The 24,791-nt window shown below is 24.9% G+C and overlaps 1 protein-coding gene across 2 annotated transcripts; it reads left to right on the forward strand.

Annotated features, from left to right (window-relative positions):
- Nucleotides 1-23,634, forward strand: LOC112682603 (serine/threonine-protein phosphatase 2A 56 kDa regulatory subunit gamma isoform). 2 transcript variants are annotated; one of them, XM_025553242.1, is made up of 14 exons: nucleotides 1-242; nucleotides 882-932; nucleotides 6,867-7,041; nucleotides 16,534-16,736; nucleotides 16,810-17,013; nucleotides 17,423-17,553; nucleotides 17,626-17,685; nucleotides 17,759-17,972; nucleotides 18,050-18,169; nucleotides 21,102-21,229; nucleotides 21,477-21,578; nucleotides 21,657-21,858; nucleotides 21,931-22,133; nucleotides 23,222-23,634. In XM_025553242.1, the coding sequence occupies exons 1-13, from the start codon at nucleotides 210-212 to the stop codon at nucleotides 22,069-22,071; spliced, it is 1,764 nt and encodes a 587-aa protein (XP_025409027.1). In that variant the 5' UTR covers nucleotides 1-209; the 3' UTR covers nucleotides 22,072-22,133; nucleotides 23,222-23,634. The 2 variants fall into 2 exon arrangements, with proteins under 2 accessions (XP_025409027.1, XP_025409028.1); XM_025553243.1 differs by lacking the exons at nucleotides 1-242; nucleotides 882-932; nucleotides 6,867-7,041 and adding exons at nucleotides 10,162-10,381; nucleotides 11,336-11,743.
- Nucleotides 23,635-24,791: the final 1,157 nt, after the last annotated feature.

The following is a 24,791-nucleotide window of genomic DNA, read 5'->3' on the forward strand; positions in this document are numbered from 1 at the left end:
ACGTTTGTTTGACTGATAGCAGAATGGTTTTGTTCTCCACTTAATAACATGTTACGCAGTTCATTGTATTGACAATAAGAAACGAAAAAAACACCGAGTTTTGTGGGAAAGTTTAACAAATTTCGAGCTGTAAAATTTCTTAAACCTTGCTAACATTTATATTTATTGTTTTTCTGAACATAGTTTATATATTTGTCAGTCGACTAAAAATGCCAAATAAGATATTGATGAAAAAAGACAAGGTAAATGATTCCTTAACTTGTATTAATTTGGGCCTACGTTTTTCGTAGTCTATTTCATTTTTATTATGTGATTTTTCACTTATAATTTTCTACAGCTTTCGATTAAATGTATTAATTTATTTATATATATATATATATATATATATGTTTTTATACTTTTTAGAGTACATTTAATTTTACATTTAATTGTCTTGTATGTTTTATGATAAGAAAGGAACTATTGTTTAAAAGCATTATTTATTTTAATTTAAAAAAAAAAAACTGACATTATTTTATTGTTTGAAGAAAGTTTTGAAATAAATTAATATATATGTATATTTAAATACTAACTATGTTTATGATAAATTGCCTGTTTAATTTACCTATGCAATGAACTATACTATAACAGTAATATCTTATTAAAACTATCAATATATGTATTCAACCTTAAGTAAAAATTTTACATTACAATAGTATTGAGTACACAATAGTGTTTAAAATACTATAATATATTGAGTAAACCTAGGTATATTATTTTTTTATTTATGGTTAAATGTATTGTTTTTTTCTTGTTTAAATATATGTAAATATGTTGAAATATTTAAAATGCATAAAAGTATTTATTTTATTTTGTTTGATATATGTGTTTGTTATCTTCAGGATGTTTCCAAGTCTAAAAGTGGATCGGGAGTAGAAATACCTGGGGATGATGTAAGTTTTTGTTGTTATTTGATATTTTATTAATTATTAATTCTAATTAAATAAAATATATAAAGTCTAATTTATCTTTTTAAAATCTTTTTAGAAATAAAAATAAAATAATGTTGTATAAAAGAGCTTAATATTTTTTTTTTTTTTTATTGTTACAAATTTTAATTATGTACTAATCTAATGTCTAATATTTATTTTAATATTTATTTATTATAAATAAAAATATTAAAAAAAATTGAATAATATAATTTTTTATTAAATTTTATTAGGTGCTTACGTCTTTCAAATTATATTTATTTTTTTTTGTACCTATATACATTTTTTTTATTATTTATGTATACTCAAATTTTAGCTCAAATTAGTATGTATTAAAATAAAATATTTCTTTTTAAAAAAAGATTTAAAAATCTATTGTTAAGTCACCTGGGTATACCTCTGACTATTATTGATATTAATTTTAAAATTGAGTTGATTTTAAATTAATTTGGGTTGTGTATTGTTTTATCTAAATAATTTACACTGTCTCAGTAGTTAATACCCTTATTTGTAATATAAATTATTTCTTTGCAGATATTAGTAATCTTGTCAAATTTAAATTTGATCCCACAATAAGCGCTCTAAAAAATTGAGTACATTTATTTAATATTTTCATTACATACTGTCTTCCAGATGTTATTGATCTATTTATTTATTCATGTAGGCATTCTTAAAATATGTTAATGCTTTAATATTTTAGAATATTTTGAAGTATGTATATGATGTATTAAAGAAAACCCTTTGAAAATCAGGTCAGGCTTAACAAGGTTTGACTATTATATTCCTATACTAGGGGTGGGCAAGTATTTCTATTAGAGTCTGGAAGATTAAAATAATAAATAAACAAGTTTTAGATAAAAATAAATATTTTAATATGAGACAACTGTAATTTGATTCAAATAAAATAAAATAATAATGCTAAATTAAATATTCTTTTTTTTTATAAATCATTATAAAAATAATTTAAAAATATAATTAATGCATTTAAGTAGGATTTGTTGATGGTCTGACTTTGGCTTCAAGTCTACCAGTTGCCAACCATTGGTCTGTAATGTATTTTTTTAGATATATTTTTGTATTATATTTACTAATTTGCTTATTGATGCTATAAAAACTTTGAAAATAGATTTAAATGTATTATGAAGTTAACTTGAGATTAAATCTTCCAAGTATTTTTTTTTCTCTAAGCCCACCAAAATAAATTAAAACTATTAAAAATAAAATATAAATATGCTTATTTTTTATTACATTTTATGTAAAAATTAAAACATGAAAGTTTTCAGGTCCACCCAATTTAGGTAATGTCAACGATATAAGTACATCACCATTGTGTCCCAAGTTAAATTTGAGTTTAGGTATCAGAGATAAGTATAAGGTGAAAATAGACATGTGGAATGTTGGAACGTTTACTAGCAGAAGTATTGAAAAGGAGCATAGTTTTATTTGTTGTGTTCAGGAAACTAAGTGGAAAGAAGAGAAAGCAAAAGAAATGAGAAAGAGATATAAAATAATAAATTTAGATATTATTACTAGGACTATTACTAGGAATGTGGTTAAAGTAATATTGAATAAGGAGATGAAAATTAAAGTAATTGACATAGGAAGAAAAAGTGATAGAATTATTACAGTAAAATTGGTATTTAAGGAAAAGTATTAAACGTAATGTGTATGTGCTACAAGTAGGATGTGAAGAAAGAGAAAAGGAAGTTTTGGTAAGAGATGAATGAGTTGATGCAAAGAATACTAAGAAATGAAGATACTGTGATTGATGGTGAAAGTATAAAAGAGTGCATGGAAAGTATGGATTTGGCAAAAGAAATAAGTCTGGAGAAATAGTTTTAGATTTTGTATCATCGTATAAGCTTGCAATAATCAATACATGTTTTAGGAAATGAGAAAAACATTATATAACATATAAAAGTGGAAGAAATGGATCGCAGATTGATTAGTTTATGTGGAAGAGGAACAGTATAAAAAGAGTAAAAGATTGTAAAGTAATTCCTGGAGGAAGTATTAGTTGATGATAATAGAGATATATGGTGGAGTGGAAAGAAGGTGAATATAATAAGTAAAAAAAGGAAAACCGGAAAGGAATTGAGAATTCGGTGATACAAATTAATAGGAAACAAAGAAAAGGAGTTTATAAAGAAAGTAAAAGAAAAAAGCTGTGTAGAATATTGAGGGAAATATAAATGAGGTTTGGAAAATAATGATAACTTGTATAAAAATATAGCAAAAGAGATTGTTGATGAAATCAAGAGTAGTAGGCCAGAAAACAAGGAATTGTGATGATCGAATGAAGAAAATCAGAGAATAGTATCAAATTAGAAAAAGCAATTTAAGTTATGGTAAAGGAGCAAGAAGAGAGAAGATTGGATAAAGTATAAAAATGTATGTGCGATAAGCAAAGTTTAGCTTAATAGATGTATAACTTATGAGAGGCTAGGAACAAGGAAAGTAGAAAAATAAATGTATAGACTAGCTAAGGTTAGAGAAAAATGATCCAGGAACTTTTAAAATATTTGGTGTATAAATAATGAGGATAAGAGGGTGTTGACAAATTAAGAAGATGTGAAATAAAGATGGAAAGAATATTTTGAAAGATTATTGAATGAAGATATCCAAAAATGCTTTAGAGAGTATTTGATGGAATGAAGGATTAATTGGTTAAGTTAGTGAGGAGGTAGTGAAGGCGACGAAAAAGAAAAAAACGGTAGAACCCGATGGGATGCCTGTAAAGGTGTGGAAATTTTAGGTCATGTAAGTATTGAATGGTTAAAAGATCTTTTAAATAAGGTGTTATTAGAGAAAAAAATGCCAGAAGATTAGAGAAAGAGTTTTATTATACTAATATTTCAAGGCAAAGGAGACATACAGGAATGTGGGAACTATAGGGTAATAAAGCTGATAAGACATAGTATGAAGATTTGGGAAAAGAAATTTGAGAAGAGAATAAGAAGTAAGACATCAATATCAGAAAATCAGTTTGGTTTTATGCCAGTAAAATCAACAATTGAGCCAATATTTTGTATTAGACAATTAGTAAAGAAAAAAAAGTTATGCATGGTGTTTATAAATTTAAAAAAGGTCTATGAGTGCCAAGAGAAGTTTTAAAGTGGGTATTAATGAGAAAAGAGATCCCAAAAATATATATGAATTTGATTCAGGATATGTATGAAGGCTCAAGGGCTAGTGTCAAGAATTTGTATAGAGTAAAAGAAGTTTTTAAAGTAGAAGTTAGCGTACATTAAAAGTCGGCTCTAAACCTTTATTTGTTCTCTATGGTAATGGATGATGTTACAAAAGACATACTGGCGAGATGTATGATGTTTTCTGATGATATAGTTTTGGTAGAAAAAAATTTGGAAGAAATTAATAAAAGGTTGGATGAGTGGAGGTTAGCACTTGAAGGAAAGAGATTGAGAATTAGTAGAAATAAAATAGAGTATATAGAGTATGATTTTTGAGAAAGATACCAAGAAGTTGAGGTTATGAAGAGATCAATGACTATAAGCAGTAATATGATAGGTGCATTTTTATACACCTATTAATTTGTAATTAGAACTAAATATCATAAATTTTACTTGTATAATATTATATATATATTTTTTAATTCTATCCATTTTATTACAAAGAATTTAGTGTATTCTAAATAATATTTTATTTTGTTAAAAAAAAAAAATTTAATTAACTAATTTTTATAATTTATGCGATGATGTAAAGCATGAGTTCTCAACCTTACGCTCCCTTTCAAATTATTTTATTAGTTCATGCCTAACCCTCTCACTACTATAAGATTGATGTATGCATAATATTTATATGTAAACTATACTTTAATGTTGGTTAATGGATTAATAAGAATACAACTTCAATGAAGTTTTTTTAATATTAAATGAATTTATTTGCATAAAAAAAAAATCGACCATGGCGGCGACCAACACAGAGTCAAGGTACGGCGTAGAAAACAGCAATGTTTTTTTTTAATTTTTTGTATTTTTTTTTCAACATTTTCACTTCCCCCCCTGAAATTTGTTACGCTTCTCTAGGGGGGCGCACACCCCAGGTTGAGAACCACTGATTTAAAGTGATAAAAGAGTTGAATCCATTGTTGAATATGGTTAATAATATTGTTATTGTTTCATAATATTATCAACAGTATTTTTATACAATAGGTATCATAAGATTTTTTTTAAATTATGATAAGACTGCTTATACAATGGGTATATATGTGTAATATTATATGTCATTAATCATGAGTAATTAATGTTTAATTACCATTTTTAACATAATTGACAAAGTAATTTTCAAAATGATTGTGATTTAATTTATTACTTTAGAAATTTTAAATAATATTTTAAAAGTTCTTGAAATTTGATATGAAACTATGCTTAATATAATAATAAATAATATATAAATGTAATCGCTAGGTAAAGTAGCTACTTTTTTAAAGTATGCTACATTTTTTTTTTCTTTTGAAGGACACAAGTTTTGACCTTCAGTATCTTTATATAATTTTGATACTAAATATAATTATTTTAATACATTTTGTTAAAACAATAAATTTTTCAATAATTTATTGAATACATATTTTTTAAATATTTGCATGTACCTATATATAATATTTTTGTTACTTATTTTAACATTTGCATATATTATCATAATTATACTATATAATAAGGTTAATATTTTTTTAAACTATCCATACAAAATTATTGTCATTATTGAGTATTATGTTAATTGAATGTTATATGAATTGGGCTAATTCCATAAACTGCTAATCCTTAATTGCTTTTAATATTAGCATATCATATATCAAAAATATGTACTGTATTTAACTTTTATTTGTATTTATTGTTTGGGAGGCAATATAACAGAAATCAGACAATTTATATTTAAATATAAATTATAAAAACTATAAATAAATAATATGATAAATACAATTATTAAAAAATAAAAATAAATAATAATAAATGTATTGCATGTTATGTGTTTGCTGTCATTGGTAAAATTAAATATTTGATTCAGGATTTCGTCATCATTTTTAAATTTGTGACACCCTTACTCGTACATGCGTAGTATAATTTTTAAGATTAATTTTAATGTTCGTCACAGAATCATATATCTTTTACAAAAAAAAAATTATTAATGTCAAGAGTCATATAATTTACCAATATAACTATTATTTATAAAAAACTATAAAACTGAATGATGATACGTGATTATGTAAAATATGTTTAAACTTGTTGTCTATAAAATATAGGACTCCTGTTTTTATTTTATAAGATTTGCATTACCATTTTTATAATCTAAAAATGTATTGTATTATATCGAATTTTTATATTCTTACAATTATAATTAAAAGCCATAAAACTTTTTCTCCAATATTAAAAATTTAAAATTTTTTAAATTTAAGTATAAATAACAATTTGTAATTTAATTTACAAATTAAAAAAAGTCAAGAATCACAAGAAATTTTAAATTTTTTCAAACTGTAAATTACCACCGAATTATATTTTTTTACTATATTTACACGTCTTTAAAATACCAAGAATGTTTTGAATTAGGATGTTCTTTTATAATTTCAAATTGTTCAATATTTGTAAATGCATATAATCGTTTTCTAAATTATCATTATTTTGTAATTTGATGACTCCTAGACTCAACTTCCATATCGGGCATCAGCTAACATTATAACTAAGTATTAAATATTGAAAAACTATAGCTCCTCCATCATCTTAAATTATGTTTTTTTTTTTTTTTAATTTTGGAAATACTATGAGGAATGTTTGATAGGCTCATAACCTTCTAGTTACATTTATAATGTAAACATATTTTGTTGTTCATTTGTATAAATTTAATTTGTTTATATATCTATTATTTATATTATGAACTTTCTAGGTACAAGATGGCACTTCTACTGGTCATTCTAGTGCTGCTCCTAGTCCTCCGCCCACACAAATAAACAAACTTAAGTTAGGCCCAATCACAATTAAAAGAGAGAAAAGACAAAATTCTTCGCGTTTTAATACTGTAACTACCAATCGTGAACTACAAGTTCTGCAATTACTCAATGGTATGTATATATTATATATTTTTAAAAATTTAAAGCCAAAAAATTAAAGCACACGTTTACTTAGTGTATCATTATTTTTGTCAATCAGATTTTTATTTAAACATTAAGCCTTTTATAATTCATAGCATTAAGTTGTTTTTTCCGTCTACAAAGTAATTATTGTAATGTTAATTAAGTTTTAATAATTAATAAACATTGCAACTAACGGATGTCTCAAGAAATACATTTGAGCAGTGGTGGATCCAGGGGGTGGTTGGGGGTTACCCCCCCCCAAATCAGGAAATAAATGTATTAAAAATCAATAATTTTCATTAACAAGGGAAAATATTTTTCAATATGCCACACCCCCTCCGTAAAAGAAAATCCTGGATCCGCCACTGCATTTGAGCAATGAGTATAACTTGTATACGCTTTATATAAATGTATAGTATATAAAAGAAATGCACTCATCAACAATTGTCCGAGTGAAATAATTATGATCACTTCCTTACCACATTATACCAAATACCTAATGCTAATTATGTTATCTTAAAATAAAAACAAATTTTATATTAAAATTACGTGGTTTAAAAGCAAAAACTACAAATACTATAAATATTTAACAATAATTAGACATTTTCATAAACTTATGAATGCATAAGTATATGACTCAAAATAATAAAATATATTTTTAGTTTGTATGTCTACTGTCTAAAAATTATGTTTCATATAGGTGCCTGCGTAGAGTATAGGCCTATATTATGTTCATATAATATGGCAAATAACCAATTATTAAAATAAAAATTATTCAAAATACTTTTTTTATATTTATATATAGATATATAACATGTTATTCATAATTTTTGACTATGATTATCTTTAAAATGACGAAGAAATTCATAAATAAATTTTTGCAATGATAATTAATAACAACATTTAAAAATTTGTTGGACTAATTAATATCTTATTAATTTTAAAATTAAATGTATAGGTTAATAAAAGTATATTTTGTTTGAATTATAGGTAATTTAATATTAACAATAGTATTTTAAAGTGTTTCGTGTTTATATTATATTATTATGGTTTTTGCGTTTAAAATAGCTTGTATTTTAAAATAATAACCATTTCATTTTCAATTAATTGTTTTTCTGAGAATCTGAACGACTCCAGCTATATTTATTCGTATAATGGAAAAATGTTATGCAGTAAAGTTACATTATTTCCTATGAAATGTCTTCAATATCTTAAAATCAAAACTTTATAAGGTATGTTGTAATATATGTTTTTAATCATATAATACGAGTATGTGTAACACTAGTGGTGACATTTAGGGGTGAGCAAGATGAGTATTTGCCTCTGACAAGAAAATTAGTCTAAAGCCGGTGATTACGGTTCAGCCATAAGCCGTTCGTTATGAAAAATCATGCCTATTTTTATTATTTTGAGGGATATAATGCAATGTACTAGATAATTATTGCCACAGTAATAATTAACGATTAGTATAAACTATGAATAAACATAGTTGGTATATTTTGTATATTCTTATCTCCAATGAAAGACGTAGAAGCTTAATGTTGATATGAATTACAAGGCCATTTATCATTCTTATTTGTATCATTTTCTAATCTTCAAGTCCTGATTATTTTAATTTCAAAAGTTCCTATTTAATGACTTTCTTGAATCACTCTTGTAGATTTAAATTTAATAGTTTAATTGGTACTTCAATATGAATTCTTATCTGCGAAAAACTTAATGAATCATCAAAATAAAAAAAAAAGATGATGGAATATCCATTATCTTTTTTCTATTTACAAAATTTTAAATCAATATCCTAGCTAATGCATTTGCTGAAATTATTTAAATTATAAAAATATTCTTATTTTGCCAATTACCACTGTGTCTAATGAACACTTTTTTTTTCGTTTAAATAAATATTTAATTAAAACCTGAAATGAAACGATGATGGTAGTATATTACATGATTTGCTTGCTATTGCTATAAAAGCGATATTGCCGCAAAAATTAATTTAAACGAATGGTTTTATTTTCATTTTCAAACGTGAAAATAAAAGATGTCCCCCTTTTAGCTTTAGTTAATTTAGGATCTAAGTATGCTGCAATATTTATAATTTTTCATAAGAAATTTAGGTATATAAACATAATTTTGTATAAAATGTATGTATTTGAGCCTAAAATATTAGCTTAAACGTGCTAGTGAAGTGCGCAAATTTTTCTAATTGAAGGGATCGATAGAAATGTATACCTTCCCTTTTATCGAAAATTGAAACGACGTTATTCTGTTGCATAAATTTCCTGTCTGTTTTATCTTATTTTAATCGTATATTTAAATATAAAAATTTAATACATCGCTATTATGAGATAACTATTTAGTATTGCCTATAATTTTTTGAAGCAGCTAATTGTATACGGTCATACATATATCATATATTATACATATCGTTACGCTGCCGATAGTCTATTCTAATAATCTATTCAAGTTTCTCATATGTTATTTTAGGTTATTTGGTTTTTAATATTAATTTATTTCGGTTTCTTATCAGTTTTTATCAAAATTGTTACATATAATTTCAATAATATGTTAAAAAGTTAATGTTACGTATTTCGAATTGTGATTACATTTACGTGCACTATTCATTTATGAAAAATATTTAGCTTGCAAAACGTTTAGTTTCGAAAACAATTATTCGATATTTTTTTCTTTTTTAAAATATGTTTGAAAATAGTTGTGTTTTTCTGTTATCTTTCTATTATAATGTGCGTAAAAAAAAATTGGTTAGTGTTTCATTTATTCATTTCATTGTGAATGATCATTATCCATTCATTATCCAAGATATATGGACAACCATTTACATTAAACAGTATTGAACCTGCTTGAACTTGACCAACACTTGTTACGCCAGCTTACACGTGCCCCGTGAAAACGATAGCGACATCTGGCCACGTAGCTATCGTTGCACTATACTGTCTAGGCGCCGCTAGCGATCGAGCCGTGTTCGACTGTTTCCTTGGTTACCCTTTCAGCGCTTATCCAGCCACCACTTTCTCGTCCTACTGGCGCTACTACCCGCCTTCGCCCACGTACGTATCCGTCACCACATCGATCCACCGTGAACCCGAAACTTACAGAGGCCGCGCTAGTCCGCAAAATACCGTCGCCGATACGCTATGCCCCGGGCATGCTTGTTTCTATGTACATATTTTGAGTTTTAATGTTTTTGTGAATTGTCATTAGTCGCTAGAAAGTTGAAACATTTCCATTCGTTCGACATACGCGTAATCGTCTTCGAACTTTCGAGGTTTCTACGTATTTGTACTCTCTGTTCGAGAAACCCTAGCGCTGTGTATGCACTTTGGAATGTTTTCATAAATTATATATTGAAGTTGATTATAGAGTGCTTATATTATGCATATTTTTCTGTCGTAATCGTATTAAAACATAAATGTTTTCAGTATAATAAGTGCATTAGCCTTATCTTTCTGCAATATTATCTTCATAAACAAAACAGATATAGAGATTTTGTAGTATCGTTTACGAACATTTGGTGTAATTCATTTTATTTCAAATTCATTAAATGCCAAAAGGTCTTAGGGGTGGGTTCACTACGTCATGCATGGTGATTTAATTTAAAATATAAATACTATGTTCATTGCACACTTACTTGTCACCTCGAGTATCTAGGATTTTCTTTAGTATTAACGTTCTTTAAGTTTGTTTTGAGTCAATATATTTACGTATATTACGCATACCACTTTGTAGGAAATGTAATACTATTTCATATCTTACGGCTGTATTATCAACTAGTCACTTTTATTCTAAAGAATTTCATCAAGTTTTGTACAGATATTATATCAGCCATTATTTTATTTTCACTTAGTTTTCTATCACACAATTTCACTGAGAAAAAAAAATGTTTGGTATTTTGTATAAATGAAAATTAAATACACATTTTTACAAATACAATATTTAATTTATATTATTTGTCTGTGTTAATTTAAATATCATTGTTATAGTTAGTTTTCAGTATAGTATTCATAAATCACAATAGTTTCTTTTTAAATGTTCATATTCTAATATTTTAAATTACTTTAAATGTATTTAAATTATTAAAATTAACAAGTAAACAAATAATTTATTACCTGTACGTTGTAAAGTACATACAATGGTTTATAACCACTAATTAAGAAGTTGTTTTTTTAACACATGTAAAAACTATTTTTAAACTCTACAATCAACTGAAAATGGAAAATTTGTTTCAATGAATAAATTAATTTATATTTTTTCGTGTTAAATTTAGAGAAGGAATAAACGAAAATTTCCATTGTGTTTATTTATATTGCTCACTCAAATAAAGAACACCTACCCGAAGTTCAAGGTGTGTGTTATGTCGTCTTATATGAATGTGGTGCATACATGCATAATATTATATAGTAATGAAAACTAAATGATCTTAAATGGGTGTTATGGTTGAGAGCCTGTGGCGTGGTAATTATGGTAGTGAACAAATCTGCGGGCGGTCGTACGCTCTTGCTGAGCACAACTGCCAACGATACTACGGCCGCGCTTGCGGGTAACCTGCAGTCCGGCATTTCATTTTTACCCAAAAGTCCAAGCTTTCATAGTGGTTTGGATCTACTTGCTGGCCGTGATAAGTCACCAATCATTATGTACTGCGATCCAGAAATACAATTGCCAAGGCTTCACGGTGAGTCCGCACTTCACTGAACTATTAAAATTTAGTGATTTGTGTACAACTTGTTGACCAGCTATTTGATTTTGGACTTGTGTATTTTCAATAGACCTTATAAAAATGCCTTATATGTTGTGAATTAAGGTGACAGTTAATTTAAACACGCGGTGATTGTGTATTCTCCTAAAAAATTAGTTTGAGTTTCATCTGTAGATTTTATATCTTACAAAAGAAAAACTACACGTTAACATAAATTATTGTTTGTATTTATGGTTATAATTTCTATCAATAAAATTATTTTATCATTTCTACGTTAAGTGCTCATTAATTTCTTTTGTGCAGAGTGCATTATTATTCTATAATAAATATTAAATAGAAATATTCATGTATATACATATATATAATATATCTTTTGTACATTTAATTTTATATTGCTTGTTTGCAATATAGTGTTACTCTTTATAAGGTACTGAGTGAAAAATGATATTGGTTTTATTATATTTATTTGATATTTATAATTTTGATGTTTTCCATGTTTTCCGGGTGATTATTTTATATTTCATTGACAGTACTTAGTGGTGCAACTGGAAGGGAGGTAGAGGTTGTTACCCCCCCCCCACCAAATATGTAGTGAACTCAACCATTCCCCTTTTTCTCATTAAACACTTACCAAATTAAAATGTATATCTTCTCTCTTCTTGAAAATATATCCTAGTTGTGCCACTACCTATACTCAATACATTTTGAAACTATATTTATTCATACATTTTTAATGTTATGAGAACATCTGAAAACAGAATTTAAAAAATCTTAAGAATGTATACGTAGTTGGTAAACTTGATACAATTAAAAGGTTCCCCAATGTTTGTTATTATTATAGACAAATATTGGTGGTTCTGTGTAAACTCCTTATACTATGTACTATCCCTATATTTATACCCTATACTATAGGGTGTAATAGAGGGCTTATTTATATATAGTGACTATAGTACTGGACAATGAAATAGTATCACTTGTTACGCATTAGCATACATTCAATTTTCTTATGGAGGGGATTAAATTATGAGCAGATATTATATTAATATCAAATGTCTATTTTATATATCTTCTGATGAAAACTTAATGTTCTTATGATTCTATCATAATCGACAAATAATACATTTTATATACACGTTAACATTTTCATAATGCGCATATTTTTCATTTTAATTATTTTAAAAATAAATTTTTTTTGTAATTAGGGGATTTATCTCGAAACTCCCTCCCCCATTTTTACGCCACTGATAGTACGTATTAAAACTTACACCAAACGTGTTGGAAAAAAAAATGGATGCTCAAAAATTATACTAGTCGTTTATTCGACTGTGGGATCATCTTTATACGGTATCTGTCGTTGACAATTAAATATGATACGACATAAAAACACGTGATACTTAGGTTCGGCTCAAAGTATAAGCGAGCTAGGTACTTGCCTAGAGTGGCACTTTAGTAGAGGTGGATATTCTAAAATTGACCCGTACATTTTTTTATTTCTGTCGGTACCTATTCGAAATCATTTCTTGAGTAAATATGTAGAAACAAGTTGATAGAACTAATACTTATGTGATACTAAATACTGATGTATTCTGAATACTAAGTACTAAATACTAAATACTGTGATACTAATATATAAATCTATTGATTGAACTTGTAACTGCTGCAATAGTCGATAATTTACTCAAAACTTTAAATATTAAAAATTATTTGTGATAAAATATATCTAAAGACCGATTAGTAGGATTAGCCAACCTTTTTAATGAAAGCAAAATTGCTGAAGAGTTAAACATGAATGAACTTATAAGAAGCTTAATGCTTCACTAAAAGCATGAAAAGTAAATCTTAAATATAATTAAGTTTATTTAATTTTTTAAGATTATGACCAAGACTTAATTATTTGTAAGATTTTAATAAAAAAAAATAAAAAAAAATATTTTTCATGTAGGTATGTCACATTAAAAATAGGGGAGGGACTAAATTAAATAAGAGCTCAACTTTTTTTTTTAGAGACAGCAAAATTTGATTTTTCCTATTGTTTTATTTTTGCTTGAGCCTGGTGATATATATATATACTATGATAGAAATAACTAGAATCTAGTTATCGTTATATCAGCAAACATTAGTGTTGTCACGTGCGAACTCCCTTTAATAATATATTGATATTTTTTATTATATACGCAAAAGACGATATAAAAACTTTGATGTAATAAGTTAATAGTAATTTGTATTTTAAAATCTTAAATTATGTAAAATTAGTCAGTTTCATAAATAATTATCCCGCTCGGGACGTCAGTATTATTTTGAAAAAATCAAATCTGATTACGCTAGTACTTTAACCAACTTCCTATTCTCGGAACCAAGTATTTTATCCGTTTTCATTCAATTTGTACTTCAAGATTGTAATTTTAACTAACTCACTTCTATTTTTAACATATTTGAATATTCTGCCAGCCGAGTTCAATGAAAATAGTTTTAATATGTATAATGTCAAATTTCATATGAATTTTGACAACTTTATTTTCTAATTTTATAGCTTATTGATCTAACACGCATTGATGGCATCAATTTGATGCTTTTATCTTTTTATATCAATAAAATATTCTGTTTAATCTTGACTATATAAATTATTCTATTGTCTTGTCTTAATTTATAAAAGTAAAATCATGATAAGCGCTTGATTTTTAGTGAGTAATTATCTTTTATATTTTATTATTTATAGCACTATAATTATTGTATTATTTTATGGCTATAAAGTGTGTATATTATCTTAAAACCGTTTTTATTTATTTAAAGGTAAATTATTTCTATACAATGGGTACGTTCAGTTTATTTGTCTTGCAAAATATTAATTCAATGATATTTAGAATTCATATTTCATGTTTAAAACGTTGATGGACAGTTGCCGATATTACTGCTACAGCAGTAATAAAAAAACCGTCTAAAAAGTGTCATTACTGTTCTAGCAGTGATATTTTCAATGGTCTCTTATGAGAGAGGATGGTTTACTGACCCCGGACATCTCATCGGGCCATTGGGCACTCTATTTTTAGTTTATTTATACACTTTTTTATAATACACACGTATTTTCCATTTTTATTCTACAGCTGATAAGTTATAATTTATATTTCGATAACATATATCACACAATACGTACTATATCGACATTATGTAATTTTTATTAGATTAATACGTTCACAGTCACCATAGAAGTATAACATAGTGTGTTTAGTGTTTACATTAAAATTAATTCGCAAGAAGAACTTGTTATAAATCAGTTAGATGAAAATTTTGATTATGATTCCGATATATCAATAATTGATAAATATTATAAACATATACAATAAAGTTTTTGTATTGCATTTGATTTTATTTATTTGAATACAAATAAATGCCTATCTTTTTATAAATTTCCTATAATAAATCAAAGATTTCAACGTAATTATAATTAAATAGTTAAAATTTAAATATAATATTGCTATAGCAGTAATTTTTTAAATAAAAATGCGATGTCGGAGGTCAGTACTGCTATAGCAGTACTAAAAATATCACTGCTATAGCAGTAATCTAAAGTGACGTTTTAAGGATGGTCTTGTTATTTATATTATTTATGTTATTATATGGTCCATCAACGTGTTAAGATATTTTTAATTAATTTTTTTTGTGTGAATGACGAAGTTATTAAAAAATTTAAATAAAATTTAATCAATATCTTAAGCATAATTAATGTAATTATTTACAGCTAAAATAATATTTAATTTTCTACTATGCTATTATAATGCAAGAAGTTTTCTACAATAATGTAATGTAAATAATACATTATTTTTAAGTAACATAATAGTAAATTCTGACTCTCATACTTAGTTAAATTATTTTTACAATCTTAAAAAGTAATAATTTAATCAATACTTGTACTTAATTGTGTATTGTAATTAAATTTTAGCTTGTCTAAATTTATTATACAATCGAATAATTTTAGAGATTATAGTTTAAATCATTTTGGGGATCTTTATTTTATTTTGTACTTTTCAACTATAAAATTTAAACATTTTTATAACTTATAATATATCTATGACTGTTTTTTGTGTCAATTTATTTTACAAAACTCTATTTTAACTAAAAAAAAGAAAGAATTAATAAAAAGTAATGTACAATATATAGACAAAATACATCATTGTAGTTTTTACTTTTATGATATATATCTACCAAAAGTTATTCATTTTAGCAATTAATATCTTAACATTTAATTGAAGTACAATCATTGTACAAACATGTATTTAATTATAATTTTCTAAACCTAAAGTATTCTTTAACAATGAATGTGGTTATGTAGAACTATTATTATGTTATTTGGCAATGAGGCATAACATTTGTTTACATTAAAACCCATTTAATTATCTTGAAGAATTGGATCACATAAACTTATAACCAAGTATATTTTCACAAAATAATTCATTTTCGCATTGAAATATTTTATATATTTTAGTTTATAATCAATCTTAAAAACCATATTAAAAACAAGGGTATGTGTTAAAAATTTAAAATAGGTGTGGTATATCATTTTTTATAATGCAGTTAAGAGGTAAAATAAAATAAATGTATGACCATTTTATTATAACATTTTATCTTGCAGGATCACTATCTGAATTCTAGTTAAATTAACTGTATAATTTTAACCTATTTTGTTTTTTTTACATAATATTATTGGTTTTAATTTAACCAAAACTATTTGTATAATTATTTTTTCTAATACTGATATTTTTTTATTTTAGAAGCTAATGCATCTGAAAGAGAACAATTGCTCATTCAGAAAATGCAACAGTGTTGTGTGTTATTTGACTTTATTTTGGATCCACAATCAGATCTAAAATGGAAAGAAATCAAGCGAGAAACATTACATGAAATGGTGGACTATTTATCATCTAATCATGTTAATGTGCTTACTGAAGCTATATATCCTGAAGCTGTTAGAATGGTAAACATTTAAAGTCTTATTTGACAATTATAATATAAATTTATATAAGATACTATGTGCTTTGATATTATAGTTTGCAGTAAATCTATTCCGTAGTCTACCTCCATCAAGTAATCCTAATGGTGCAGAATTTGATCCTGAAGAAGACGAACCTCTTTTAGAAGCAGCATGGCCTCATTTACAATTAGTATATGAATTCTTTCTTAGGTTCTTAGAGTCTCCAGACTTTCAGCCATCAATAGCAAAAAATTATATTGATCAGAAATTTGTTCTCCAGGTAATAAACATATAATAATTCTTCTCATTTGTGTTAGTATTACTCACATAATTATATTGAATGCTATTTTGATTGTATAATGTTCAAATAATAATTTTTGACTCAAAATAGATAAGAATTTCAAAAAAACTTGTTAAACATTTACCTAAATAATAAATCAATAATCATATTAACTAACAATGTTCTTTGATTTCTTCCTTTACTGTTTATTTTTATGTTAATTTATTAAGATATATGATAGTATATGTGTTAATTTATAGTTTATTCATTTGCAAAAGTAATGATGATTGAAAACTTAAAGTTAAATTTGAATCATTCTTTTGATATATTTTAATTATTATAAAATATATATAATATATAATTAACTTTTTTTAATTATTGAAATGTTTTTAATTTAATTTTTTTTTAGTTATTGGAGCTTTTTGATTCTGAAGATCCACGCGAAAGAGATTTCTTAAAAACTATATTGCATCGGATTTATGGTAAATTTTTAAGTTTACGTGCATACATACGAAAGCAGATAAACAACATTTTTTATAGGTAAATGATAACAGCTTGTATTTTGTTTTTACTTGATTTTGTTATTTTGTTTATTTATTTATTATTTTTTAGTTTTATATATGAAACAGAACACCATAATGGCATTGCAGAACTTTTAGAAATTTTAGGAAGGTATATTTAAAATTAATATATTCAATACAATCACTCACTATAATATAAATGTTATCCATTTTATGTTAATTAGTATTGTTAATGGTTTTGCATTACCTTTGAAAGAGGAACACAAGGTATTCTTGTTAAAAGTTTTATTGCCGTTACACAAAGTGAAATCATTATCAGTGTATCATCCACAATTGGCTTATTGTATTGTACAGTTTCTTGAAAAAGATCCATCTCTTACGGAGCCAGTTATCAGAAGCTTGTTAAAATTTTGGCCAAAAACACATTCCCCAAAAGAAGTAAAATTTATATTACTAGAATATAGTATAAAATATATATTGTGACTGTAAATATTCATCAAATTTGATATGTGCAGGTCATGTTTCTCAATGAGTTAGAAGAAATTTTGGACATTATTGAACCATTGGAATTTCGAAAAGTGTTAAAACCATTAATACATCAATTAGCAAGATGTGTCTCCAGTCAACATTTTCAAGTATGTAATTTTTAAAACATTTTTTCTGTTATAAGATAATTAGTAAGAATTAAATAGCATTTATTAATAGTAATATAGTAATAATTTTTTTTTTTCCGGCTTTACGATCCATCGAAAATCTTTACCGCCAAAACTACCTCCTTCCATTTCTCTCTATCATACGCTATTACTCGTCAATCCGCCCCATCATAGGCTGCCGCAATATAGTTATAATTTATTATATTAAATTGTACATGAGTTTCTACAGTATAACTCATTTTTATTTTTTGATTAAAAAATTGAATAAATAAACTAAATATTAACCATAGTAAATAATAGTTTGAATTAATAGAAAAGATAGTTATATTACTTAAATATTTTGTACGGTCCTATATTTTGTTAATGTTATGATAACAATGTAAATGTTTATTGATTACCAATACATTAAAAATATATGTATTAGTTTATAAGTATAAAATATTTATATTTTATGAATTAAGAACATAAAGACTTAGTCTTTATATACAATAAGATAATAGTCTTATTGTACCTTATTATCTTATTGTAAAACATCCCAAAACAAGCCCTTCATTACAACCTTGATTTAATTGAAAACTGGTTTTCAAACTGAAAAAGTAAAAGCAATGTCAATTAATCATTATATATATTCCTTATATAATAAGTAAAAAATTACTCCCAATCGGTTTTCAAGTTATCAATTTTTGGTAATCTACTTTATTGTCTCAAAGTACGTTGGTATTTTATTTTATTATTATTGATTTTTTTTTTAAGTTTTCAACAAATAAATATAACTAAAAAAAATAAAATAAGTTTTATTTTTGAATACATTTTTCCTTCTCACGTAAACAGCCTACATTTATTTTATTTGTTTATTGTATTTTAAATGTTGTTCATAATTTAAATTATATTTTTCATATAGATTAATTGTTGACTATAATGATGAAAATGTATGTACTTATAATTGTGATGGTCGTTTACAATTTTACACTTTTAAATAATATGTCATTGATTTCCTTGACATGGTCATACTTTTCTTTTTGTTATTTTAATAATATAAAAATCATAACAATTTAATTTACATAAAATATATTAAAACTTCAAATAAAATTATTAAAATAAAGTATACTATCTAACTCTTTATTAATCACGTTAAAAATTATAAAAAAAAAATCAATTTTAAATAATTACTCTCAGTTTAATTTTGTAATATTCAAATTTTAAAATAAAAAATATTGACAATTTTGAATTATTTAAATATTTATATTAATCAATAATAATAACTTATATTGGGAGTAATGGGTAAGTGAATAAAAAAAAGCTATGCATTAACAAAAACTTGCCTGTTTGAACCTGGTTTCCTGTAATTTTATTTTTTTGGCTATACCATTGTCTTGAGATATGAAACTATTTCAATATGGGTTTACTTTACTGTACCCCTATTATATGACACACTTAAAAAAATGTTTACTTCTTTTTCAAAGTGTTTTGCAGGTAATTTAGGCCCATTGCCGCAAAAACCACTTGCCTCCACTGATTTCTGTCTTTTACCAATTCTTCCTCATTCTCTATTCTTAGTTCTTTCAAGTCCTTGACTATTCTGTTCTTCCATATTTGTCTAGGATGTCTTCTAGGCCTTTATGTGTATGTATTCCATTTTGTAATCAGTCCTAATGATCCCTCCAATATTCCCAAATGTGCAGCCCAGCTCAGTCTACTACTTTTTATTAATCCATTGATATTAATTTCTCCATACAAGTCTTGAATCTCCTGGTTTGTCCTTATTTCATATTCTCCTTCATTATTAATTTTTGGTCCATAGATTCTCCTTAATATCTTCTGTTCAAAGGTCGCTAGTTTATGTTCATCTGATTTTTTTGTGATTCACACCCCATCTACATACAAGGCATTAAATAGGTCTCACTAGCACTTTGTAAAGAGTTATTTTTGTCTTCCATCTGTTTGCCACTGCTAATCTAAGTTTTATTTCCTCGTGGATATTTGTATTCTTGCTGATGTCCTCTCCCAGGTATTTGAAATTATCTACTCATTCGAATTTATAGTCACCAATATCCAAATGTCTTCTATGGTTATTCCTAGTTATGACCATGAATTTTGGTTTACCCTCGTTTATTGTTAATCCAATTCTCTTTCCATTTTTCCAGCAAATACATTTAGTATCCTTTAGACTTGTTTCATTCTCTACTATTAATACTATAATACTGTATAAGTAGCCAGTACTAGTTGCTTGTTGATTCCAATTTTAATTCCACTCGTCGTAACTAGGGTTTCTCTTTTGACTGATTCAAATGCTGTATTGAAAAGAACTGTAGACAAGACATCACTTTGCCTAAGCCCATTTTATTATCTCGAAGTCCTTCGATACAACATCTCTGAACTTCACTTTATACATTGATCCCTCTATACATGTACGGATTAGTGGTACAAATTGTTCATGTATTCTCAATTGGCACATTGCTGTCCAACAAAATGTCTATTAACTTTTAAATATAAATCAATTTTATTATCATTATTATTTAATTAGTTTTAAGTTTTAATTTGGTCCTATAACAATAATAAAGTTCTATAATATAACTAAATTGTGTAAATAATTTATAAAAAAAAAAATTTGAAATGAAAATAAATAAATAATAATAATTCAAAGTTATTTATTTTTAATTTTTAGATTTATGAATAAAAAAATTTATTATATTATTAAAAACAATTAGATTATTTATTACTTTAATAATTGTATTATTACTATTTAATTAAATGCATTCTAACTTGTATCACATATATTTATTATGCCTGAATTATATATAATTGTATTTTTTAAAAAAGAAATAATCACAAAATTGTTTTTATGTTTACTGTGAATAAATAAGTATATATTAATACTTAAACATTTTGAAATTCAAATAAATTTATATTTTAGGTTGCAGAAAGATCACTTTACTTTTGGAACAATGACTATATTATGTCACTTATGTCTGAGAATGTTGATGAAATTTTGCCAATTATGTTCCCAGTATTATATAAAAATTCTAAAACCCATTGGAACAAGTATGTACTATTACAACATAATTATATTATTTAAAATATAAAAAAAGTGGGTGTTAATATTTAAATAAATTTGCTATGGTTTTTGAAATTGTTGTACTTTAATTTTATCCAAAAATTTTGCCTACATTATCATGTGCACAAATCAATTAATAATTTAGTTTGATTTACTTAAAATTTATGATAACATAAAAAAAAAATGATTTAATAGTAAATATGTTTAAAAACTGGTTTTTTCTTTTTATTTCAGGAATATTCATGGTCTTATGTATAATGCATTAAAAATATTTACTGAAACTAATCCTGTACTATTTCATGCATGCACGCAACAATACAAAGAAGATAGGAAGACGTAAGTATATATTATACATATTATTTATGATAACTACTTTTATTTTTTTTAAATTTGATACATTATATTTAATTTTAGTGAAGTGGATAAGTTAAAAAAACGAGATGAAAATTGGCATAGAGTAGAAGAGTTAGCTAAAAGAAATCCTAACTTTACTGTATCCATTGATAGTAATTTGTCATTTTATACTGACTTTGCAAGATCACCCACCAATGATTTAGATCCGACTATTGATTTGAAAAACTTAGAAGAGGATACCAAGTATCATATAGATACAGATGTAAAATTAATTTATAATTAGTATTTCTATTTATGATAATATTTTTATTATTAATTTTATGTTTTTGTATAGAATCGTAAAAATCGAAAAGAAAAACCTTTATTGAGACGTAAATCTGAATTACCTCATGATACATATACTTTGAGGGCATTAAATGATCATAAGAGAGCTGATGAATTTCTATCCACGCCTCCTGATGTTAATAAATGCTAGCCAATCATTTTAGTTATGGTGACCATTTTATGTTTTAACACATCAGAGCTGAAACAGTTAAGGTGATTTGGTTATTTTAATTAATATATTATTACTATCTAATTTTTATAAAGTTCATTATACTTGCACAGAAAACGATTTTGTTGAATTTACTTAAAATAATATGCGCTAATAACTCCAAAAAACTTAACTATATGTCAAATATGCCGTTACACACAAAACATGCAAAAACATGTTCTATTAAACCTTACATTTTTATTATCATTGTTATGAAACAGATTTGTATTCCAATTAGAATATTTTCTAATGCATTGAAAAAAAAACATGCAAATGCATGAACTTATATGCCTTGTTAATAATACTTACGGTTTTAAAGAGCTAGAAATAAAATTATTTGATTTAGTGATTTAGGATTATAAATTAAATAAATTACAGTTTATGTTGATAACATTTTAGGGGTTGTGTTGATTTGTATGATTTAAATATTAATCATGCATCATTATATATTGAAAACGTTAATTGCTCGAATTAGACTTCAATGAAACTTCATAAACTCATACTGTAAATTATATTAAATATAGGTAAACATAAAATTAAAATAATTAAATTGAAAAAAATTGACCTAAAATGTAAAAAAAAAATATACTCTTTTTTTATTTTTATTTTTTTATCCTTTTTGTTTTAATTTTTGGTTGGTAAAATAAATCTGGTTTAATTAGATGTCGAGGTGGTAACTGTTTTTTTTTTCTTAAGACAGTTATTCTGCTCAGAAAGCAAAACCATCATTGACCATGTTTAAACCAGCAACTGTGGATTTGAACACAGGCACCTTATCCCACTCAGCCTTACAACTTTTTTTTTGGGTAAATTAAAAATAAAAAATACATAAGCAATTTGTGTGAATTTAAAAATTTGTATTAAAAAATCAGTAATTTCTAAAACATGTACACCTTAGATACTTAAATTAAATTTTATTTGTGTAATTAATATTGGATATTCTATAAAATTTATTTATCATAATTAACAATTATGATGTGAAAAAAATGGTTAAATTAGTTACTGAACGTTAAAAAAATTAGCTAACAAAAAAACACTAAAAATATAAGCAAATATATTAAAAATTGAATGACTCTTACTATTTTTTTTTCAGGTTTATTCAAATTAAATCATAATGGTTATTCATCTCATTAGGGGTCATATAAATGTTAAGTTTATCTTCTTTAGGATTAACACGTTATTAGTAGTTCAACTACCAAATGTTTCCATTTGTGAATGAAAAGTCTTGAGAAAGTAACACATTCTTATCTCTTCGGTTGTGTTATTTATTTTTAAAGTAATCATAAAATGTGTCATTTATATTTTTATTTGTTTTACCATAGTAAATTAGTTTTTTTTTTTTTTTTGTATAAATATCACATTTTTAAGTGTTGCATGATAGAATACACAAAAATGAAGTGAGATTGCATTCAAGAATAAGTTTTAAGAATTTGTTAATTCTCTTGTTGGTTTATTATTTTATTATTCCTTTTTTAACTTATATTTTTTTAATACAGATGTAATAAAACATATTTTGTTTATAAAAATAATCATGGCTCCATTTATCAGTATAATTTATTTTTAGTATACATGAAAATATATTTTAACTCGCGTAATATTTATGCATACAAAAAATAAAAATTTCTTATTGGAAGATTTGTTTTTGCAAGAGCAGAATTAAATAGTTGATATATTATGTGTAATATTTATTTTTCACTAAATATACATGATATAATGTATTATGTACAATTTAATAATTAATGTATCTGCTAGAATGAAGAGTTTTTTTTCTGTTCTTACATCATAAAATGTTGATAATATTTAATGTATACTTGTTTTAAGGGTAGACCCGTCAACAGGGCTGAATTATTGTTAATAAAATTACTATGAAATGTTATATTTATGTTGAACATTAAAATAAGATATTTATGTAAAACAATACAGCAACTATCAAGTAATATAAAGTATAATAATATATAATTATAAAAATGATTGTTTATTGTAGGTAGGTAGGCCTGATATTATAATAATATATTTTTTTTTAACTTATAATTGTCCATACAAATCAAATTTATGAAATATTATGTATAAATTATATTATATAGTGTTGATAAGCTTATAGTTAATAGCTTATACTTAATACAGAAAAATGTATGTATACATATGTTTAAGTATATATATACTAAATAATATATATATACTAAGTATATATATACTTATAAATTAATGTAAATGTGTTGACAATTTATTTTGTTTTATTTCAATTTTATTACACGATGAGGATTTCAAAATATATGTTATAGTTTAACTTATTTGTTATTATTTTTTAACATCTAGAAATTAAATGCTAATATTATTGTGGCCTGACCTTGTTTTCGGTAAATTACTAAAAAAAAAAAAATTGAAATTAAATTATTGATTTTGTTGAAAATTCTTTAAGTCTGAAGATTAAAGAACTTTTAACATACATTTTGTTCTGTCATTTGTCAAAATTATTATTTAAATAACATTCTCAAATTATGTGCTGGTAATAATTATTAGGGTTATAATTAAAATTTAAATGTTTTATCTTTGTTAAATAATGCTTTCTACTGAAGTTTCTATATATTGAATGTAATAATCTTTACATTTTTATCCTAAATTATATACTGTGTACATACTCAGTATTTTTTAGCATAAGTCTT

This window comes from Sipha flava, unplaced genomic scaffold, assembly GCF_003268045.1.
Source record: "Sipha flava isolate LNK unplaced genomic scaffold, YSA_version1 207_pilon_pilon, whole genome shotgun sequence".
In the NCBI taxonomy this organism is placed as follows: Eukaryota; Metazoa; Arthropoda; class Insecta; order Hemiptera; family Aphididae; genus Sipha; species Sipha flava.

Coding starts and splice junctions, on each gene's coding strand:
- LOC112682603 (XM_025553242.1), top strand. CDS start 210: ATGCCAAATAAGATATTGATGAAAAAAGACAAG. Junction 7,042..16,533: donor AGTTCTGCAATTACTCAATG/GTATGTATATAT, acceptor TTTTTATTTTAG/AAGCTAATGCATCTGAAAGA. Junction 17,554..17,625: donor ATAAACAACATTTTTTATAG/GTAAATGATAAC, acceptor ATTATTTTTTAG/TTTTATATATGAAACAGAAC.